A 21,250-nucleotide genomic window follows, 5' to 3' on the forward strand; every position below is an offset into this window, starting at 1 on the left:
TCTCTCTCTCTCTCTCTCTCTCTCTCTCTCTGTGTGTGTGTGTGTGTGTGTGTGTGTGTGTGTAGGTAAGAGAGTTGGCTTCAGCCATTCCACTGAGCCATTTGCCTGGTTTCATGTTACTGACTCTGGCTTTCCCATTTATTGAAACTGCATTTTGACATTCATTACAAGTTGTCCCCAGCCCTGCCCCCACTCAATAAATACCTCACTTCTTCTTGGATTGCATTATTGCCTTCCAAAGTTAAAAAAAGGTGGGGGGAGGGAGGGGGCTAGGCAATCTCACTTTCAGATCTGTTTAACTGTTTTAAGGGTTAAAGACACGGAAAAATGCGAATTAAGTACTGTAGTGGCCACAGGTTCAATGAAGAAAGGTGGCTTTGTTTGGATAATTAGCTTGGACTCTGTTAAAACAGACACAATATCTCTTTTGGGTCCTATGGTGTAGGCAGGGTTTTATATGCTTAAAAGCAAATCTTCAACTGCATTCTCATTCTCTTACATCAGCCCACTTCTCCCCTTCCCTCTCATGTGGCAAAACAATAAACAAAGTGACCACTGTTGCTTCTGAGGGGCGTTTCTCTTTCTTTCTAGTGCAGACTCCTAGGATGGAAATCTTTAGCTATTTAAACTCTGAAAATTCTGCTCTTTAAAAGAGGGCGTTTGCTGCCTGTCTGCTAGCTGGCCAACCCAGCTCCTAAAGGGTCCGGCAGAAATGGGAGCAGCTTGGACAGCTAAGACTGGAACTGGGTGGGGGCAGCCAGGGTTCTGTGAGAATTCCCTGCCTGGGGCTCTCTGTTTTCTTTCTCAGTGTGTAAAGTCAGCGCTTTAGGTGAAGGGTGTGACTGAAACTTCAGAAAAGCACAGAAAGTACTATTTGTTCTGGTAAATGTTTCAGTTAATCTCTTGGTCTCCTCTGAGGGGGAAGAAAAGATCTTTGTGAAGAAAGAGAACAAAATGCAGGCATGTCTCTCTTCCCTAGCTGGGGTTTTAGGAGATTTGTGAACACGCCTATCAGCTGAGGAAGCAGAATTTGAGAGGTTATTTTATTTTATTATTTTTAAAACTAATACCACTGTTTTATTTCCCTACTATTACATACCTCGAAGAACTTACTCAGAATCTTTACATATATCTTGACCATAGCATTGTTGGTTCTTTTTCCTATTTTATTTTGTTAAATTTATTAATTTATATAGCTTTTCACATTGTTGTTCACTTTAAGCAGTTATTCTTAACCTGGGATCACCAGATTCCTAAGAGGTTCACAGATGGTATTCTGAGGGTGGTGATGAGGGTGAATGAGATCTCTAACAGGAAAAACAGGAAAGCTCTCTAACAGGAACAGGAAAGTTTTTACAAGCAATGAGAGAGCCTATGACTCTCTTTAGAGACTCAACTCCAGAACAGTAACTACTTTTGGGGTATTTTTTTCTCTTTCAAATTATGCTAAAATGCACACAGCATAAAATTTGCTAAACTGGCAAATTAGTCATCTTAGCAAATTTTTAAATGTTGATTTCAATGAAGTTAAATATACTCCCATTGTTTGCCAGCCACCACTTCATCCACCCCAGTATAACTCTTTAATTTATTAGCTAAACTACCCATTAAACAGCCCCCAACAACTTCCTCTTCCTGTCTATCACTGTGATGAAGAACTTAACATTTCTGTAATAAGAATAACAATTCAAATCTAAGAATTTGAGGTAAGCATTATCTTTCTGAGACTTTGCATAATGCCCTCAAGATTCATCCATTTTGTGGTAGATCGCAGAACCACCTTCCTTTTTAAGGCTGCATGATATTCCATTGTGTGTCTATACCACCTTTTGCTTATCCAGTCATCTGTTGATAGACACTGTATTGCTTCCATGTGTTAGCTCTTATGAACGAAGCTGTTATGAACGTGGTTCTATAATTTAAAAACTACTTCATAAACACATGTTTCTCTCTTCTTCACTTTGGGACAGAGTTGTTTATCAAGAGAGTTCTGGTGATTCAATTGACTTTAAAGTTCATAATGCATGTGCCTGTGGATTCGTGTGTGCTTGCCCACATTGGTTCATGATGGCTATGACTATTTCACCCCATCCCTGGAGCCTGGGAGTCTCTCTTTCTCATGCACCTGACAATGTGGTCCCTCCTTGGAGACTGCTGCAGTCAGACCTAACAATGCAGGCTGTTCTCCCACTACCTGAGTATTATTTAAATTCTCTGTAGTGTAGTTTCCATATTTATAAGATAGGGTACAACACCTGCCTTGAACTGAGATTGTTAAGGGTCAATTAGATGATGCCATAAGGTGCTCACTGCAGTATGACCATAAAATAGGAGCTGCTCCTTTGTCAGAACCCAGCCCCCCCCCCAAAAGCCTGGGCAGCCTTCTAAAAGCAGGGACCTCTAATGTGAAAGTGTTGCTGATACCAAGATTTTCTTCTTTAAGCAATTACAGGGAATGAAGTGGGCAAGACTACCAAATAAACTGAAAAAGATAAATCTGAATTTAAATGGGCGGTGGGGAGATTAAAGTCCAAGCTGAGACAGGAGCAGAGGAGGAAATAAAGAAGAAAGAGAAAGAAGTCAAAAGGAAAAAGAAATGGGTGGGTTCACTTGTAAGTAGAATATAAAGAAATCAAACAAAGGGCCAGGAAAATGATAAAACCTGTAAGCTGACTATAGATGAGGCATCCAACAGGGGAGAAAGAGGGAGAGAGGTCACAATAGGGGAGGGAAGAGCACAAAGGAATGTGGTGATGGTTCAGAAGTGATATGGTGGAAGATCAACAGGGACTACACCTGAGGGGAGAAATCAGATACTGTACAAAAATTAACAAAGATGTTAGAAAATAAATAAGTTAACAAAAAACAAAAAACAAACAAAAAAAGACATGTAACCAGCCCCCATTATTATCAAAAGCAAGAACAGCGTCCTACCTCTCTGTGGGTGTTGGCAAACGCTGGGAAGTCTGTGTCACTTTCCATTGGGATACCCATTGGGGTGCAGCACTTGGGTAAAACTCCTGCTGAGGAAACTTTGTTTCCTTCTGAACATATAAAAAGAGTATTTGTGCAATCAGCTGCCCAGTGAAAGTAAAACATCACATTGTTTGCATTAACTGGATTTTAAAAAAGGAGACAGTCACACACACAAAAACCGAAACTAAGTATTTACAAGCTCTTTCTATATCATTATTTATACAGAATTAATTTTACATAGCTGCTACTAATACATATATATATTCCAATTCTGCTTCCCTCCCAATTAATTTACATAGAGCCACCATTCATATTTCGATAGTCTTTATTCTTAGCTTTCCAAATGTCATAGCCTAAGCTGATGTTTTATAGCTTTATCACAAACTTTTTTTACATTAAAAGAAATGTTTCTTTTATAACGTCTTAAGCTATCCCAAACAAAGTCTCCCTTCCTTGTCAAAAGTTTGAATTTACTTTATTACATTTGTCATCCTTTACCAAATTGCTCCCCAGAAGATTGTTTTACTTCCCCTGGAAATGGATGAATTTGCCTGAAGTGGAATAATTTTCATCTTTTCCAATACCGTATTTTGTAATTTTCTCTTTTTCTAATTCAATGAATAAGAAGTATCTTGTAGGTGCTTTAATTTTAAATTAAAAAAATTTAATGAATGTGAACATTTTCCTGAATCATTTCTATTTCCTTTTGTGTGAAATTAACTAATCGAGGAGTTGACAAACTGTGGCTCTTGGGCCAAATATAACCAGTTGCCTGGTTTTATAAATAGTTTTATTGGAACACAGCTATGATCCTTTGTTTATATATAGTGTATGATTGTTTACCAGCTACAGTGGCAGAGTTGAGCAGTTGCAACAGAGCAAAGGCTAAAATATGCACAATCTGGTCCTTCACAGAACAAAGTTTTCAGGCCTGAATCCCATCTCTACACTCCTATTCTTCTGCATTCTTACCCTATCACTCCTCAACTCCAGAAATATCAAACTGCCTGTAGTTCCCCTTATATCATAAATTAAGGATTTTATTTATTTATTGCATGCTCCTCTCTCTGTCTGGAATTTCAAAACTCTATCAGGAATGTTCATGCTTGAGGTGCTCATCCCATAAAGCTTTCCCTTTCATTCAAACCTACCTTACTTTTGTTAGAGGACACTAACAGTTGGTCTAAGAATCAAGAAACCAATGCCTGAGACACTTCCCAAAATGACAAAGTATTTTTTTTTTAAAGATTTATTTATTTATTCATACAGAACTGGGGTACAGGCCAGAGATGCAGAGAGCGAAAGGATTCACCAGAGACAGAGCGGGGAGCAGAACGGGCAGATGAAGGAAGCACACTGCTGAGGGGAGCAGCAGGCCACCAGGAGAGGTCTGCCATGCCATGTGGTCACCTCCGGGGCAGGCGGGAATCGAACTCATGCAGAACTGGCCTAAGCGTCTCAGTACTGTGCTTTAACCCACTGCGCCACCAGGGAGGGCCAAAATGACAAAGTATTTTATAAAAAATAACTTCTAATAACTGTTGTCATATTTGTCAGCATCAATGCCCTCCTTTATCATTTCAAATTGTTTACAGAGAGCTCTTCACACCAAAGTACCCTAGCTGGCTCTCACAGAGTAAAGGATCTGATAATACCTTTTTTACAAATACCTCTTTGGTAAATACCAACTCTTTAGCTGGGTAGCTCAACTAGTTCTTTGGGCCGTACCAAAAGCCAATTTGGATCAATAATCTAAATCTCATTACTTATTGAGTAATCAGTAAGATGACTCAAAACATCGGTCAACTGTACAAATGAAGGAGCCCAACCCTATATGTCATTCCTCTGACTTGAGACATAAAGGCTGACACCCTAGAGAAACACAGCATGAAATTCAGAGGAAATACACCAAACCAAAAAGCTATTCTACCCTTTTGTTGCAGGTAATAATACAAAACTAGGCAAGCTAACACCTTGGAGAAGTTTGATTTTTCTAGAAAAATGGGACTCTGCCCTAAAACACGTCATAAATACAAAATACCTAAAATCTTTGGGAATTCTACTTATCTTTGAAAGTGTCTTTTAGAAGAACATTGAGAACACTGGTCTGTGCTACTAGATAGAAATACATATCTTAGATATATTTTATATAGTTATTCTTTGATGGGTTCACATTCCATTCTGTTTCAATTGCTTTACTTTTGGGAATCAAAAAAAAATCTCAGAAAATACTTACATGAAGTACTACACACACACACACACACACACACAAACGTTCATACCATGTTACAAGTGTGCATGCATGCATGTGTGTGTATGTTAATACAACTTACCAATTTAAACAATAATCTCCAAGGCATCTGGGAAAGCACTTCATTTGCTTTGTGAAAAGTTTAATATATGTGTTGAAAGTCACAAGGGGGAAGCTCAGATTATGCTCACTGAAAGCTTGAGGGGGTAAGGAAGGCTCTGAGTCCCAGAGACAAAAGCTCTTAGTTATAACTGCATTTCTGGAGAGGAGGGCGCCAGTTCATTCACCACTTCCATTAAGGCGCAACTACTTATTTTAGTGGTGCTTTTCTCTCAGGAAGTACAATATATAGTTAGGGCAGAAAAATAAGCAAAGGAGGAAATTTGTTATTGATTTTCTTTTCTTCTGTGAAATTGCATGAAAGCTCAATGGCTTATAGCAGTAACTTAGTCAATAAGGCTCCATTTGAGACCACCTTGAACTTCAGTTCTTTCTCGATCCTTTTAAACTTCCTCTGGTGCTGGGCTCCTTTGTATTTAACTGTCTTTCATGCTGAGTTACTATGGAGCATTTTATTCATAACAGAGAAAAGATTTTGCTAATGGTAAAGCTATGAAGTCTTCACAGACAATTAAGTTCTGTCCCTCCTTTTTGGTTAATGCCAACAACAACAACAACAACAACAACACACACGCACACACACACACACACACACACAACTTAACCTGAAAATTCAAGGCAAAAAAGAAAAAAGACAAGTAGGAAGTGAATAGTTTGGACTCCTGATTGTGCAGCAATCTGTCAGTATTACGGTGTTTACTGGATTTGAACTGCAGGATTCACCTTAGTGGTTTTTCTTGTCCAGCTGGCGGGCAAGGTCACTGATGTGAGACTCCCTGTCCTGTGTGTACATTTTCGTCATAATACTTGTTAACATTATCACGCATTTGCTGCTTGCTGGTCACAACACTAAGAATTTATATGGTTTTTGTTCTGTAGGGAAGCAATAAGTCGCCTGTGTGATGCTGTCCCTGGGGCCACCAGAGCCATTAAAAAACGAAAGGTAAATATTGGTGTGGTTTCCTTCTTTTCTGTTTTCCTAAATATAGGATAGAGAACATAAAAATAGTTGCTAGTTTATTCTAGCACAGGGCATCAGGTCCAGAATGGCTGTTAGTGGTTGGCATGGTAGCAGAGCTGTATTAGGTCTTTTTCTTGTCCCTCAGGATTTTCTGACTCGCCGGACACTGTCTGAAATGCTGAGGCTTAGAGAAGCAGAGTGGAGAAAGCATCTGGCTTCAAGTCAGAAAAGGGGGTTGCAAATCTTTACTCACCTTGGGACATGGTATCTCATCTCTAGGAGACTGATCTTGTTCCTTGAAAATTAAATTGTTGCACCAGATAACCAGAACAGTGACTTCTCCCTTCTCTATTTAATAATGTATATATTCTGCATTTTAACATTTATACATTTTTAACTCCTTGGCCTATTTTCAAATGGAAACATGGGTGCTGGTACTTTTCCTGCTGAAGTACAAGTTTTGATGTTTGATACACTTGAATTTGAATCCTGCCTCTGCCACCTACTGACAGTATGATCATGGACAAATGACTTCACCTTTTGCATCCTTGGTTTGCCCACCTGTAAAATGAGGGAAGATGGCACTTTATAGAATCATGTAAGAATCAAATGAAATGACATCTACAAAATGTCTAACAGTGCCTGCCATATTTTAAATATTCAGTGGGGATGGTAGTTAATGTTATGACTATTAAACTATCAATCTCAGAATGTTGAGTTGCTTAGAAGTGTGCAAAGGGGAGGTACAAAGGGGAAGTGTGCAAAGGGGAGGCTTTTAAAGAATAGGATTGTAGAATGTGAAAGGAAAGGAATTTTTAGAGCCCTCTCAGCCCAACAATCTCATCTTGCCAGCTACCAAACTGCAGCTCAAAGAGCTGAGTTTTGCCTTAAATCACAAGGAAGATCAAGGTCAGAACCAGCTGTCCAAGCCAGGTTTTCATATACCCAGCTTAGTGCTCTATTTCCATAGCACTCTGCCTCACTTCTTGTCATTCATCATTTCGCATAGCGCCGTGCTCAATGTCATCCAATGACTCAGATGAGCCTCATGGTATAAAAACTCTGATCAATGTCTTTGAATTCTGTTAGAACACCCTATTACTAGTTTCACTAACAGAACCCCAGCCACCAGCTATCTCCTGTTCCTCACACCTCTGTGAGTAGAATGCTTCAACTGAGTGAATTCAAAAGAGGGCTGATTCCAGTGAACAGACTCATTTCAGAATGAGTTCTTGCCACAAAAACAAAAGAAAACCAAACAAGTGAAACTGTTATTGTTCCAAAGAATATACCTGTAAAGAAAAAAAAGGAGTATTTGAGATAATTTCCTTTGATCACATGTATTAAGTACTTAATATATGCCAAGGGTGTTTCTGAGCACTCAAAATTTCTTATAATCTTTTTTAAAAATTGTGGTTAAATGCACATAAGATTTACTAGCCTAACCCTTTGTGAGTGAGCACTGCAGTGATATTAAGTACATTCATGTTGCTGTGCAACCATGCCAACCATCCATCTCCAGAATTCTTTTCATCTTCACAAAATGGAAACTCTGTCTCATTAAACAATAGCTCTCTGCTTTCTCCCCTCTCTCCATCCCCTGACAATATAGAAACTTCTTGTTTCTATGATTTTTACTACTCTCAGTCATATAAATGAAACCATACAATATTTGTCTTTTTGTGATTAGTGTATTTGACTTTGCACAGTGTCCGCAAGGTTCATTCATACTTAGCATTTATCAGAATTCTGTCCTTCTTAAGACTGAATAATGTCCCACTTTGCTTTCCATTCATCTGTTGATGGGCATTTGGGTTACTTCCAAACTTTAGCAACTGTAAATAATGCAGCATTGATCATGGATGTGCAAATATCTGTTTGAGTTCCTGCTTCAAAATCTTTGTGAAATTCAAGAAGCGAAATTGCTGGATCACATTATAACCCTATTTGTAACTTTTTTGAGGAGCTACAGTACTATTTTCCACAGTGGTTGTACCATTTTGCATCCCTATCAAGAGTGCACATGTACAAGCTTTTCAATTTTTCTACATTCTTATCAACACAACACTTTATTTTGTAGCTTTGTTTCTTTTTTTTAATTTTAACTAGTTATTGTTTCACGCACATTTTCTATTTCTTTATGATTTAATGTTGGAAGGTTTTGTTTCTAGGAACTTGTCATTTCATTTAGAGGAATCCAACTTGTTGATCTACATTTGTCCATAGTACAGTTATAAATTCTTTCCATTTCTGTTGAATAATGTCCTTACTTTCATTTGTAATCTGAGTCTTCTCTCTTTTTTCTTGTTCTAGCTAGCTAGAGGTTTGCCAATTTTATTGTTTATTTATTTATTATTATTATTATTTTAAAAAAGAACCAGTCTTTAGATCGTTGAGTTTCTCTGGTCTCTGTACCATTTATCCCTGTTTTAATCTTTCTTTTTCCTTCATCTGCTAGCTTTTGGGGTTAGCATGTGCTACAGTTTTAAAGTTGTTATAATTTGTAAAGTTATACTGTTGATTTGTGATCATCCTTCTTTTATAATGTAAGCCTTTATAACTATAAAGAACCTTCTTAGCACTGTTTCTTTTTTTGTATTATGTCTCATAATTTTTGTTATATTGTCTTTTTCATATTTTCTGAATTTGTCAAGATAAATCTAGATAATAACCTTAAAAAAGATGGCCTGAGGTGTTCAAAGAACTTGAGAGTTTTAGTCCAAACCCTCATTGGAATTCCTTTTTGGGTCCTCCCTGGTGGCACAGCGGGTTAAAGTACAGCACTATGAAGCTGGTTGCAGCCTTTTCAGTGAGTTCTATCCCAGACCCAGGGGAGGTCACCCATATAGTGTGGCTTGTCTTGCCAATTGCTCCCCTCAGCAGCAGTGTACTTTGTCAGTCTGCCTCTTCTGCTCCCCACTATGTCTCTGGAGAATCCTCTCACTGACACTGCACTTTTGACCTGAATCCCAGTTCTGTATATATATATATTGTCCCTTATATATATATATATATATATTTTAAAGGAATTCCTTTTCTATAAAGCAGGTGCCTATTCTCAACATGTAGGGAGAAAGGACTGTATGAGAAAAGTTTGAAGGACTCAGATTTTCCTGTGTACTAAAGAACTTGCTGCATTCCAATTAAGAACATTTTATTAAAAATAATTCCATCTTATTTGATTTATGTAAAGTAACACAGAGAGGAAAATATGGGCAGTGGCCCACTTAAAAAGCATACACATTCATTCTGTAACAAAAACCATAAATTCAAATGTTGTTTTGTTATTTTTAAAGCCTCCAGTTAAGTTCCAATCAACTGTTCTTGGCAAAAGTAATCTGCAGTTTTCGGGAATGAATATAAAACTGATCATCTCAACATGCAGCCTCACATTGATGAATCTTGACAACCAACAGGTAAGATCACAAATGTCATTTATAGTTTGACATGTTCTCTATTTTTTCTACAGTTTCCTGTACATAATACGGAAAATAACATTTCAGACAAATTACCCCTATGATTTAATAAAAGAGAAAAATTCTGCTGAGAATTCATGCATAACAGTAAATGTAACAAGAGCCTATCACTTGATCACTGGGCTATAGAATTGGGTCATTTTTGCTCCTACCTAATTGGTTTTGGATAATAACTAAGGTGCAAAGAACATAATAAATACCATTTGGCAACTCAAATCCTTGAGTCAGTCATTGACTACTCTCCTTTTACCCTCCCCAAATGGAAAGCAATTTTATTACCAGAACCAGATAGCATGTTGGACTAGGGAATGCAAATTAAGGACAAAGGGGAAGGGTGATGTTAGGGTTAATGTTTTTTAGCTATCTGAAATTTAAGTAGCAAACATTTTCTTTCAAACCTTGAGGTTGAAAGGTTTTATAAGATGATATTGTACAAACACATTTTTTTTCTCTTTGATGACTTGTGATATTGTGGTATATCTGAATTTCCATGGTGAACCTTATTTGTCAAAAACAATATTGCTAAAGCAAATATTAAAGATGCAGAAGCATTGAGCTAAATGTGTACCTTAAACTGAGGCACTGTTTTTCAATTGTCCTTTAGAATCTTTAAAATGAAATCCTTATGTCAGTTCCTTGTGTGTGTTAGAGTCTTTAATTTTTCTGTTTAAGATGTTGTGATTTGAAGTTTGTGAACCTAAGGTTCTGCTATATGGAATGCTATGGCTCAAGGACTCATGGAAATTTTAATATGTACTTGGCAGTGACAAAACACTAAGAAGGTCTGAGGTCAAAAAGTGGTTGAAACCCTGGCTTTGCCACTAATATGCAGGTTATTTTTCTCTCAGCATCAGTTCCCCCCTCAATGAAATGAGAATTATAGTACTTATTTCTAGCATTTCTTAAGAGATGGATTTAGTGATAGTATACATCTCATGGGACTATTAAAGGAGTATATAAAATTGTGAATTATTACTAATGTGCCCTGCACATGGTACCTAATATCACTATTTCCTTAATCATTTCTTCTCGCTGACCTTTCCATAAACTCACTACTTAATAGTGAAAGCATATTATAACATTTTAGTTACATGTCAGTGTACTCATATACATTTTGACTTCTATTTATTGCCAAAAATTTCACTTGCAGTTTTGAGAGATGCCTTATTTTCTAAGTTTAAAAGCAGAATACAATGTATTATTTACACAGTAGTATAAGACACTATAGAGGAACACAATATGAAACCATTCAAAATAGATTCCTGTCTAGTCGTGTCCTGATGGTTCTCCAAGAGGTGATATCATTGGTATAAGGACAGCTGAAACTCTGGGTCTGTTATGTGGAAGGTACACATAGCTTGGTGCAACAGTCATTCAGTCTTTCAGATGGTGCGCCTTCAACACATCAGTAGATGTCAAATTTACTTTTGGTTTTCACTCTCATTTCACTCTCAAGGATGTGTGATGTTTTTAGTTATAAGATATCATTGAGTATAGGGGCCTTGGAATCATGACAAAGTTTTATAGGGGAAGAGGAGTAGACAAAATTAGAGCCAGCAAGGGGTGACTGAAATGCAAGGGAACTCAGTAAGAATCAAGTTGTGGTATGTATGCTAGGGGTCCTAGTTTATTAGTTTATTCTCAGCACTTCTTTACCTTCACAACCTTTTTCAGACCACTTTAACTACAGGTGCTGTTGCCACCTATAATTTTAAACAGTAGGCATGAGTGACTTCTGTTTTTGTAGTTGTATCAGTGAGCCACATTTGAGAGAGACTAAAAATTTTTCTGTATCAGTGGCAGGGAATGTGATTGTGTTTGGCCCATTACTAGAGTGGGGCCAAAACCTGGGGGAAATAAAGGATGAGGTGCACAAGCAAGAAAAATTGTGCATCTGGATACTTCAATTCAAAAAACTTTATATTCCCATCAAAAGGGCAACTAATAGGTCCAAGGGATGAAAGCAATAAGCACTGACTTATGGATATAGCATGACAAAAGGACTTTTTAATTCAATTCCTTTAAATTAAGTTCCACTTTGAATTTCTAAGACAAATATAAAAAAAATAATGCCTTCTCACTATCTTAACCTCTAAACCATACTTTAGACTGAAAATACAAAACAGACTCAAGTTTATAGACACATTCCTAGATCAAAGGACATTTATGGGTCAGATGGTTCCCATTTGTCTTCAATCACAGAGAACATCAAGAATGTAACCATTCACCTCCAGGAAATATCAGAGAACCTCAGAGGCAGAAAATAAAATTATATCAAACACATAATGATTACAACTTTTAAAACTCACTATATTCAGATATAGGAAAATATATTTTGGAAAATCATACGGGCTTTGGTATATTCATTTAAAAAATTCAAACAGATCTTTTTTTTTTTTAAGGTTTATTTATTTGTGCGTACAGAACTGGGGTACAAGCCAGAGGCTGAGTGGTGGCGAGAGGCTTCACCAGAGACAGAGTAGGGAGCAGAACAGGCAGATCCACGAAGTACACTGCTGAGGGGAACAGCAGGCGGGTCAGGAGAGGTCTGCCACGCCATGTGGTCACCTCTGGGGCAGGCAGGGATCGTACTCATGCTAAGGTGGCTTTTGCTTCTTAGTGCTGTGCTTTAACCCGCTGCGCCACCAGGGAGGGCCTCTTGACATTCTTTTAATACAGTCTTTTAGAGGCTTAAGCTAAAATGTTTATCTCAGTTTGTTTCTATAGTCCTACCACCAACTTTATAGCAAATAAAACTGAGAAGGGTAATAGTGGTAATGAAGGTAAACCTGGCAGATGGAGGCTTTCTTAAATCTCCACAGGGAAAGACAAGTTTAACTAGCTAGAGGGCAGGCAAGTAATGATTCAAACTATCCACATACAAGAAAAAATGGTGGTACAAGTACAATAACTGGTCACTTGGTTTACATTTGGGGAGACTACACTGGTGGCTATGGCGAAAAACATACCTTCTTCATGTAAAGGTGAATCAAATACTTTCTCCCTTCTCACTGGAGCTCTGGGGTTGCCCAATCTTTTATCTGGTAGTTTTGCTGCTTTTTCTGGATTATGAGGTAGTGTTTATGTAAGAATTTAAAATTATAAACATGAATCAAATAGGTGTGTCCTGTTTGCACACACAAAATGTGTGCCTTTAAATTCCCTTTTCCCACTCCCCATTCTCACCCATCACAAAATCAGGATCAGACTTTCTCCAGAATTCCTTTCTTTATCTGTCTAGAGACATACAGGTACATCTTCATTTAATTCTCACAATGTATTAACCTTGTTTAAGTTCATGACCTGAGGCTATCGGTGAAAGTTAGTAATGGAGACATTGATGTCTTTTTAACATTTAAAAGAAATACAAGTGTTTTTATAACCCTGAAAGGGATGTTAAATATTACCATTTTCTATCTTCAGTAAATGACTTTCAGTTGTCTCCCAACAAACATGAGAGGATTCACTTTTCTGGAAGGAGTGGTTTTCCCCCCTTCTTACTCAAAGAGAAATGGAGTAACACCTACCACTTTATAGACCTGTTTTTTTTTTCTGAGCCTAGCATCTTTAGAGGTAAATGTAACTGATCAATTCATTGTATATTAGTATCCTTCCCCTTCCCAAACCCCTCCCTCCCATATTACTGTTAATTCAGCCAAGCAGTTAATTACCTATCCATACCTTTATGACCGCAGCAGCAACCTGTTTGAAAAAGCAGTGAAAGGAGGCATAGGAGACATTAGGATTGAGGTGTTCAAGTGCCAACATTTTACCTAGTCTTTCCCCCATCCTTTCTTCTTGCCCGCCAAACTATAATGATCATCCTTGTCAATCCCTTATTTTGCTGAAAAGAACCCCCCTCCTTAAAATAGATGACTATAACATAAACAAGCCACTGAGTTGTCCTGTTGCATTGGTAGTATTCTTTACTGCCATAATGGAGCAGGAATATCTTACTAATTTTAAGACCTACTGATACACCGGGCACTTTTCTGACAGCATCTTAATGAGTAACCATAGGAACATGCTCATTGATAGGGCAGGTTTCCTTAAACTGCCAATTCTCTTATAGGAATTAAGATTAATTTCCCCAAGTTCACCTGTAAATTGAATTATTTGCTGTTTGGGCACTTCCCTTATAGTGGCTAAATAACAAAATGGTTGCAGTAATACAGTTATATAATTAAAAAGTAGTAGAGGACATATGTATGCATTATTATTAGCCAAACAAACAAAATACACAGAACAAGAAATTTTATTATCTTGAATGCTGGTGCATAACCAATAACAAGCTTAATCAGAGGAGGAGACAGGGAGACCAGACACTGAGGTGGATTTCTGGGGAGCTTTTAAACTTTTCAAGGTTGACAGCGTAATTGTTCATAAAGTCTTTTTCGGAAATAGGGCTTTCCTTTTACTTGACAATTTTTACTTAACAGTTCTTACCATATGAAGTTCAACCAGTCTTTGCCTGTAAAGTTAAATGAAAAACAGAGAGCAAGTAAAACAAAATTTCTCTACTATGGGAGGAACAGTCGGTTTTCTTTGTACTTTCACATAAATCTGAAACTCTATTAGGACCATCTTAATTTTTGACTTTTTGGGTCAAGACAATGAAATTTCTTAAAATACAGATTATAAATGTAGTAGCTTTATAATTGATTAGGATACAAGTACACATGAAATTTTAGATGCTCTTAGAAACACATTTTAAGATAAAACACACAAGATCATATTACTTTTTGGGCTTGCTTATTCTTTTGGGATACTGAAGAATATTCAGTTTATCTTACACTCAAAATTTAGCCTTTGATAAATATCACTTGGAAGTATCACAGTGGAATCTTCAGTTTTCTCATAGGCTTTCAGTCCAAATACTGCAGAGATAGCTCATGTCTGAAGTTGGATATGTTATTTTTCCTTATGCAGTTAGTATCAGTGGGCTCGCCTTGATCGTGGCTTATTCTTGTAACAAGACCTCTTACAGTGAAACATGAAAGATTTTTTTCCCCATTGCAAGGAAAAAATAATCTGGATCAATAACAAAGTCAAAGCCATAGGTGTTTCAGGACATTCTTGAAAAGTCCTAAAATCCTTTCCTTCAACAATTTTCTTCTTCTTCTTCTTCTTCTTCTTCTTTCTTTCTTTCTTCTTCTTTTTTTTTTAACAACAGTGCAGTCACTGCCCTATTCCATTCTGCAAACCAAAACAACAAAAAAATTTTTTTTTTGACGATCAAGTTTTGCATTGGCACGGAACTATTTGGAATGAATCCAAGAGACAGTGGAATGTTGGTTGTCTCAAGTTGTTTCCTCCTCTTTTAACAGCAACGTAACTACTCTCTGTCAATGATCTCATCGCAGCCGAGTTCTTCGGTCAGACGGTTGACAACCATGAGTGAGAAAAGCTCTTCAATGAAAGCTAACTGATCAAATGGGGTCTTCTCATAATGCATCTGAAACCCGCCATCCAGAGCTGCCTCTCTCGCTCTGGATGTTCTCAGAAACATCTTGTTGGCCTCTTCGAGGGCCGCCGACACCCGGTAGCCCGCACCACTCAGCGGCTCCTCTTCCGGATAGTCGTAGTCGTCCTCCCAGTCATCAAATTCTTCTCCCTCATCCTCGCTCTCGAAGTCGGGGCCCGCGATCTGGCCAGCCTGCTCCCCCGGGCTGGGCCGATTCGCAAGGCCTCGTCCCCCCTCTGGCTCCGCCATTGGCTGGGCCGCCTCCTCCTCCATGGGGCCTTCCTCCTCGATCTGTGGCGGGGCCCCGCTGCGGGAGGGGCTCGGGGACGGCTCCCGGCTCCCGCCGCCTACCTCCATCTGCGGAAAGTCACAGTCCCCAGGCATCACATCCATCTGCAGGTCATTGCTCTCTTCATACAGCTCGCAAAGCACGTTCATTTCCGACATTGTGCCAGGCGCTAGAGCTCTCGCAAAGCGTTTCAGTCAGATCGGAGCTACGCGGCCGTGAGGTTGTGCGCTTGCGCAAACGCCCCAGGCTTGCGTAACCTCGTGCGTACGTGTGACCCTCAGACACCGCCCCCTCTTGGCGCGCTGCCCGCGGTGGTCCCCGCCTTCGGGGTCTTGGTTCTGCTCGTTCAAACTCGTGCACTGTAAGTGCAACAACAGCGCTGAGTCTCCGCCTCACTTAAGGGCTCTGCTGTTGGTGATGCTGAGCGCTTGAAAAGGCTCTACTTGGGGGTTTCCCTCCCGACCCCTCTTCCCCAGCCGCTTTCCAGTCCCCCCACCTCTCCCTCCGCCCAATCCTGCTTCTCCTCCTCCCACCCTGGAAGAGCGCAGATCTCTTCGGTTTTAACTACTTACTGTCAACACGCTAAAGAGTTACAAACCCCCACCTCCAAGTTGTATATACAACAGTCTCAACACCACATCAGCGTGTTAAGAACAGATCTGCTCAGTTTTTCTCGTTTAAGAGAGTTAAATTCGCAAGTGACTGTATTGTCTGACTTCTTTTATTAAAAATTTAGGATGAAACACCGAGTCCCATTTCTTTTCATAGGAGGCAACTTGACACTATGGATCTGGTGTGCGACCTTTAAGTCCTTTTGTTCGATTTTGCACGGATCTTGATGTCTCTGGGAAATTCTATTGTGGTTCTTTTGGTCTCACAACTGTGTTCAACTCAGAAAACATGCCAACCAACCCTCTAATATTTGTATAGCTATACTCGAGACCTAACTGAACAAATTTCTGAGTTTCTGATTTTACAAGCTATCAGACAGAGAACATCCACACATAACAGTGTTTCTCTACTGTAAATATCTGGAAGTGAAAGGTGGGATAATGGGTTTTAATAAATACTATCCAATTGACCGCCAAAGTTGTTGTACACATGTAAGCTCTAACCATTTTGAAAATATCCACACCTTTCCCACGTACAATTTTGTTGAACTTTAACAAAGTTAACCATTTTATTATGGTATCCTGTTTTTTTTTTTCCCCCATAGACTTGATTTCCGGGAGATTATCTTTCAATATTTATCAAATATTTTATTACTTCTGAAAGTTCACTGATCTTATTTGTTTGTTTTTTTCTCACTGGGGGGAACTATGGGAATACTTTGTTTTAGATGTTGCAAATATATTCTCCAGCCTGTTATGTGTCCCTGTTTCAGGGGACGCTTTCTCATACGCAAATCTTAAAATGGGTTTTTGTGTAATCAAATTTAAGGTATTCTTTGGTGTATTTTTCTCTCTCTATTGAGAGAGAAATATCTGTCTCCCAATATTTTTGAAAGAGAAAGACGGTTCTAGAAAGAGAGCTAATTCAGCTAGCTCCACTCACTTCTTTTGTCTGCTGTGGTACCACATTTATCACAGGCTGAAAGTCTATGAATATGAGTCTGTTTTTAGCCTTTTGTTCTATGAATTTCTATAGTTTTATAATTATGTCCTGCTGATAAGGAAACACTGTCTCTATTCTTTAAAAATTGCCTTAGTGCTTCTCCATTTATTCTTCAATACAAATTTTAGAAACAGCTTGAATATGTCTTTGTCTTACCACCTGATAAGAAAAATCTCATTTTTAAAAAATTGCCTTAGCTTTTTTTTTTGCACATTTATTTGCCCATGTGAATTTTAGAAGCAGCATGCAAAGTGAATGATATTGTTGGAATTTTAATCAGAATTGTATGGAAATTATTGGTGTCTCTACACTTTCTGTTCTCATTCATAAAGGTGATCTATATTAGTTCAGGTCTTATATATAGTATTGAGTGAGGTTTTCCAAAAAGCCTTATACTATTTTTGCTAGTTTCATACTTCTTTCTCTTTCCCCTATACAGTGTCTAATTGGGTATTAATGATAATATACATCACTGAGGACAGTGAGCTGCAACTTAGTGAGTGAAACCCACCTTAACCTCCTGGTCTCAATGACATTATTATGGAATGTGGGTGGTGTGGTTTCCTAAAAGGTGCTGAGAAGGCACAAATAAATAAATACATGCCCTTTACCCTTTGATTGTGTGAATGAGAAGTAATTCATCTTGGCATTTTATATATTTAATTTGTTTATCTCTTCCAGATTATTGCCAATCACCACATGCAGTCTATTTCATTTGCCTCTGGAGGGGATCCTGTAAGTATTGATTCATAAATATTCTTTTTTCAGAGTTAAAAAAAAAAAACTTCCCTGTGTAGCATATTCACTACTACATATGTTTTCCAAATATCTTACTAGTTTGTGAATAGCAACAAATAGCACATAATCGAGTTTGTTTTTGATAAAACATTTCCTGTTACTGATTTTTAAAATAGCTGAGTGAATAGATGAGTTAATAAGTGTCTGTTGTGTTGTGTTATCTCAAAAGTTTCTTGTTGATAATGGCTAAGTTATGGTAAACAAGCATATTACATATGTCAGATTTCCAGGCAGATCCTACTAATCAGTTGAATTTGACATATGAGGGGATGCCTTTTTACCATCCATGCTGTCAACCTAGGCAACGACATCTGATTATAATAGGGAACCAGGAAGGCAGAAACTCATGGAGGGACTGCTGGGCTGGAAGAGAGGACTCATAGTTCCTCCTTACCAGGAGTCCATTTCCCATCAAGTGTGTGAGGACTGAGCTAGGTCTCTGTTTCCAAGTCACTTTGCAGAGTGAAGGGTCATTTCCTGACTCTGCCGCATCATTTCTGGACCAGAATAAAAACCAAAACAAAACTGTGGACTTTGAAGTTAGGGAGTCTGTGACTGAAGGGGAACATCTGTTTAAATTGAGGGAGTAGGAGGATTTTGCTCCCCTGTGATATCATGGGTTATTTCCCTCTTGTATCTGTCAATGTAGGAAGGCTAGAAAAGGGCAGAGTATGATTTTCATAATGATTGCCATCTATAATGTCAATAAAATAAATGGGGAACATAAGCAGACCTTATTCTTACTGAGAATGTATAGAGAAGGGAATACATTCTCTACAAATGTGTTGAAGACAGTGCCTTCTCTACTATTATTAAAAATTATAAAAAATTATATCCTTCAGAAATGAGACACACATTCCAATTTAATACTTGATTATTTTCCTTCTGTCTACTACATTTGGTTTGTTCCAATTGAAAATGCAATTTAGGGCTGTAAATGATAGGACACATAACTCAGAAACCTAAGAGAGGCATGGGATGGAAGTAAAAATGAAATGTGGTGTCTCTGCAAAGTTTTGATTTGTTTTAATGTAAATATTTTAAAAAGAAATGTAATTACCTTTCTTTAAAAGGAAAAATGTTGTGAAGTTACTCTGTCATTGTTTCCTTTGCTGGCATCTAAACATTTAAATAAGTTTTTGTCTCTGGTATGGATGTCATTTTTTAATGTGGGAAATATATACCTAAGTGCAATTTAAATTAGCCCATTCTTAAAACTATTTCAATAATTACGTGGTTACCAGTGACGAAGTACTTAAACATGCCAAGTGTGGACAACCTCCCTCAGAATTTCTTCAAAGCTTGTGAGAGAAAATCAGCCTTTCAAATAATTGTTTTGTTTCTTTTATTAATGGATATTCAGCTTCATCTTTGGGCCTCACTGTGTCCTCACCTTTAGTTTGGGGTATAGTTATTTTTAAATAAAAATAGTTTGAAGTTATCAGCATTTAAAAATAAACCAAATTCTAAGAACGCTACCTTTCCCACAAAAGAAGCCACAGATGGCTGAGGGTGGATCTGTTAGCAAGCAGCGGGCAGACAGCTGGCTGACTAGGAGCTGCAGTGTGAGCTCCAACTGAATCTGACCCCCTTACCCATCCCACCTAGTAATCTGGCCTCAACAGCGACACCAAGGGGTACTGTTTGGCCAGACCAGGTTGACTTGTGTCTAAACTGAAAGACCAGCATCCTCTCTTCTTCCTAAACCACTGTGATTAGGTCATCCAGGAAGGATGCAGATATTTTCTGAGATGTTTAAAGTAATGCGTTCTTTAAGTGTAGCGTGAAGAATAATTATCCTGTGATTTAAATTGCTGTCATTTTCAAATAAGTGCACAAATCCTCCTTAAGTGCTAGGCACCCCCTTCATGTCTGTCATAGTATTCCAGAGCCCCAATTCTGTTTAGACTGTCTTCCCGTGCCTTTGGTTCTTTACTTCTTTCACCCCAGCAAGACACTGCAGTACCAAAAGAATTTGTAGTCACTGTGGGAAGGTTGTGCCTACTAAATTAAGTGGGACCCCTGGGCTCTCTGTAGTGGGAGAGAAAGCCTCCTGGTTTGAGTTTAAAACAGAAAACTAGAGGGATCCTGAGCAATGGCATGAGACGGCCCCATGAGAACAGTTTTATCCTCAGCCCAGAGAGGCAATAGGGTGGAGAGCCAGGCTTTGGAGTCAAGTAGACTTGACAGGCTTACGTCTGTGCCACCCCACCCTCATCTGTGAGGTGAAGATGATCACCCAGGCCTCATGATCTTGTGAGAATTACGTGAAATGCTGCTGCATGTGAACTGCCTGCACCGTGTCTGGCATCTAGTAGCAGAGACAACAGTTGCACCTATAGCTAGCACATGGTCTTACATATTTTAAGGAAACTCGTTGGAGCAGTTTACAGCTTCACAGCAAACTGGGGGCCAGGTGTAGGAAGAAAAGTCTCTGTGGTCCCATATAGCCCTCTAGTGCCCACCAGATTCCCACTCAGGTTCTTTACCTCTTGATCTCCACTCACCCTCACCTTTATGCTCTTCTCAAAAACAGTTTACTTGTCTTCTTTCTGTCATCCCTTGGTGATGTTTCTGTGTTGTATACACTTTCTCTGTCTCAAAAATGCATTACAAATCTCACAAAATTAAAGACATCTGCCTATGTTTTCTGCTCATTATTTGGGCTTTACTTTTAACATTTTTTAAACTCTCCCAAATATTTACAATTAATAGACTTTTAAAACTCAAAGGCTGTCAGGGACTGTTTGAAAGATGAGGAAACTGAGGCCAAGAGAGGCCACACAAGCTCCCTCCTGTCATCTGTACACCTGACGGCATGACTAGCATCCTGCTCCTCTTCAGCTTTAAAAATAGCAGCCAAGTACCCAACAAATACTGCTTTCCTTCTCAGTACTATAAAAGAAAGCTCACAGACATAAGGTCATTTATTTAGAAGGTATTTGAAACCTTCTTTTACTGTTTTGCTTAAGAGTAACTTATTTAGGTGTGTATTATTTTTTAAAAAATAACTGGAGACAAGTTATGCTGACCCTGAGATCCGCTTCCTGTATGATTCATTGTGGGTTATTAAGTGATTGTCCTTGAGGGTATTACAAACATGGACTTTTATTTCCTGCCAGCTGATTGCATCTTCCCTCTAGAGAGTCATACTTCTAATTCTGCAAATGGCATTGTGTGTATTTTTTTCCCTGAGAACTGAGATAACAAAAAGCATCTTTAATTATTAAAATCTTATCTTTCATCAGTTTACTGTTTTCAATAAAAGTCAGAATTACCAAGTGGCTTTTTTTTTTTTTTT

At 38.4% G+C, this 21,250-nt stretch overlaps 2 protein-coding genes across 3 annotated transcripts in view; one reads left to right on the forward strand and one right to left on the reverse strand.

Annotated features, from left to right (window-relative positions):
* SHC4 (SHC (Src homology 2 domain containing) family, member 4) overlaps positions 1–21,250 on the forward strand; it is a 115,278-nt gene that overhangs the window by 55,510 nt on the left and 38,518 nt on the right. For both annotated transcript variants that reach the window (XM_012728620.1, XM_004687820.2), the window contains exons 3-5: positions 6,227–6,290; positions 9,605–9,724; positions 17,833–17,886. In XM_012728620.1, coding sequence (XP_012584074.1) covers positions 6,227–6,290; positions 9,605–9,724; positions 17,833–17,886 — 238 coding nt within the window. The remainder of the gene's footprint in view (positions 1–6,226; positions 6,291–9,604; positions 9,725–17,832; positions 17,887–21,250) is intronic.
* Positions 14,022–15,783, reverse strand: EID1 (EP300 interacting inhibitor of differentiation 1). Its single transcript, XM_012728621.1, has one exon. The coding sequence runs from the start codon at positions 15,693–15,695 to the stop codon at positions 15,120–15,122; it is 576 nt and encodes a 191-aa protein (XP_012584075.1). The 5' UTR covers positions 15,696–15,783; the 3' UTR covers positions 14,022–15,119.

This window comes from Condylura cristata, unplaced genomic scaffold, assembly GCF_000260355.1.
Source record: "Condylura cristata isolate star-nosed mole 26May11 unplaced genomic scaffold, ConCri1.0 scaffold00023, whole genome shotgun sequence".
Classification (NCBI taxonomy): Eukaryota; Metazoa; Chordata; class Mammalia; order Eulipotyphla; family Talpidae; genus Condylura; species Condylura cristata.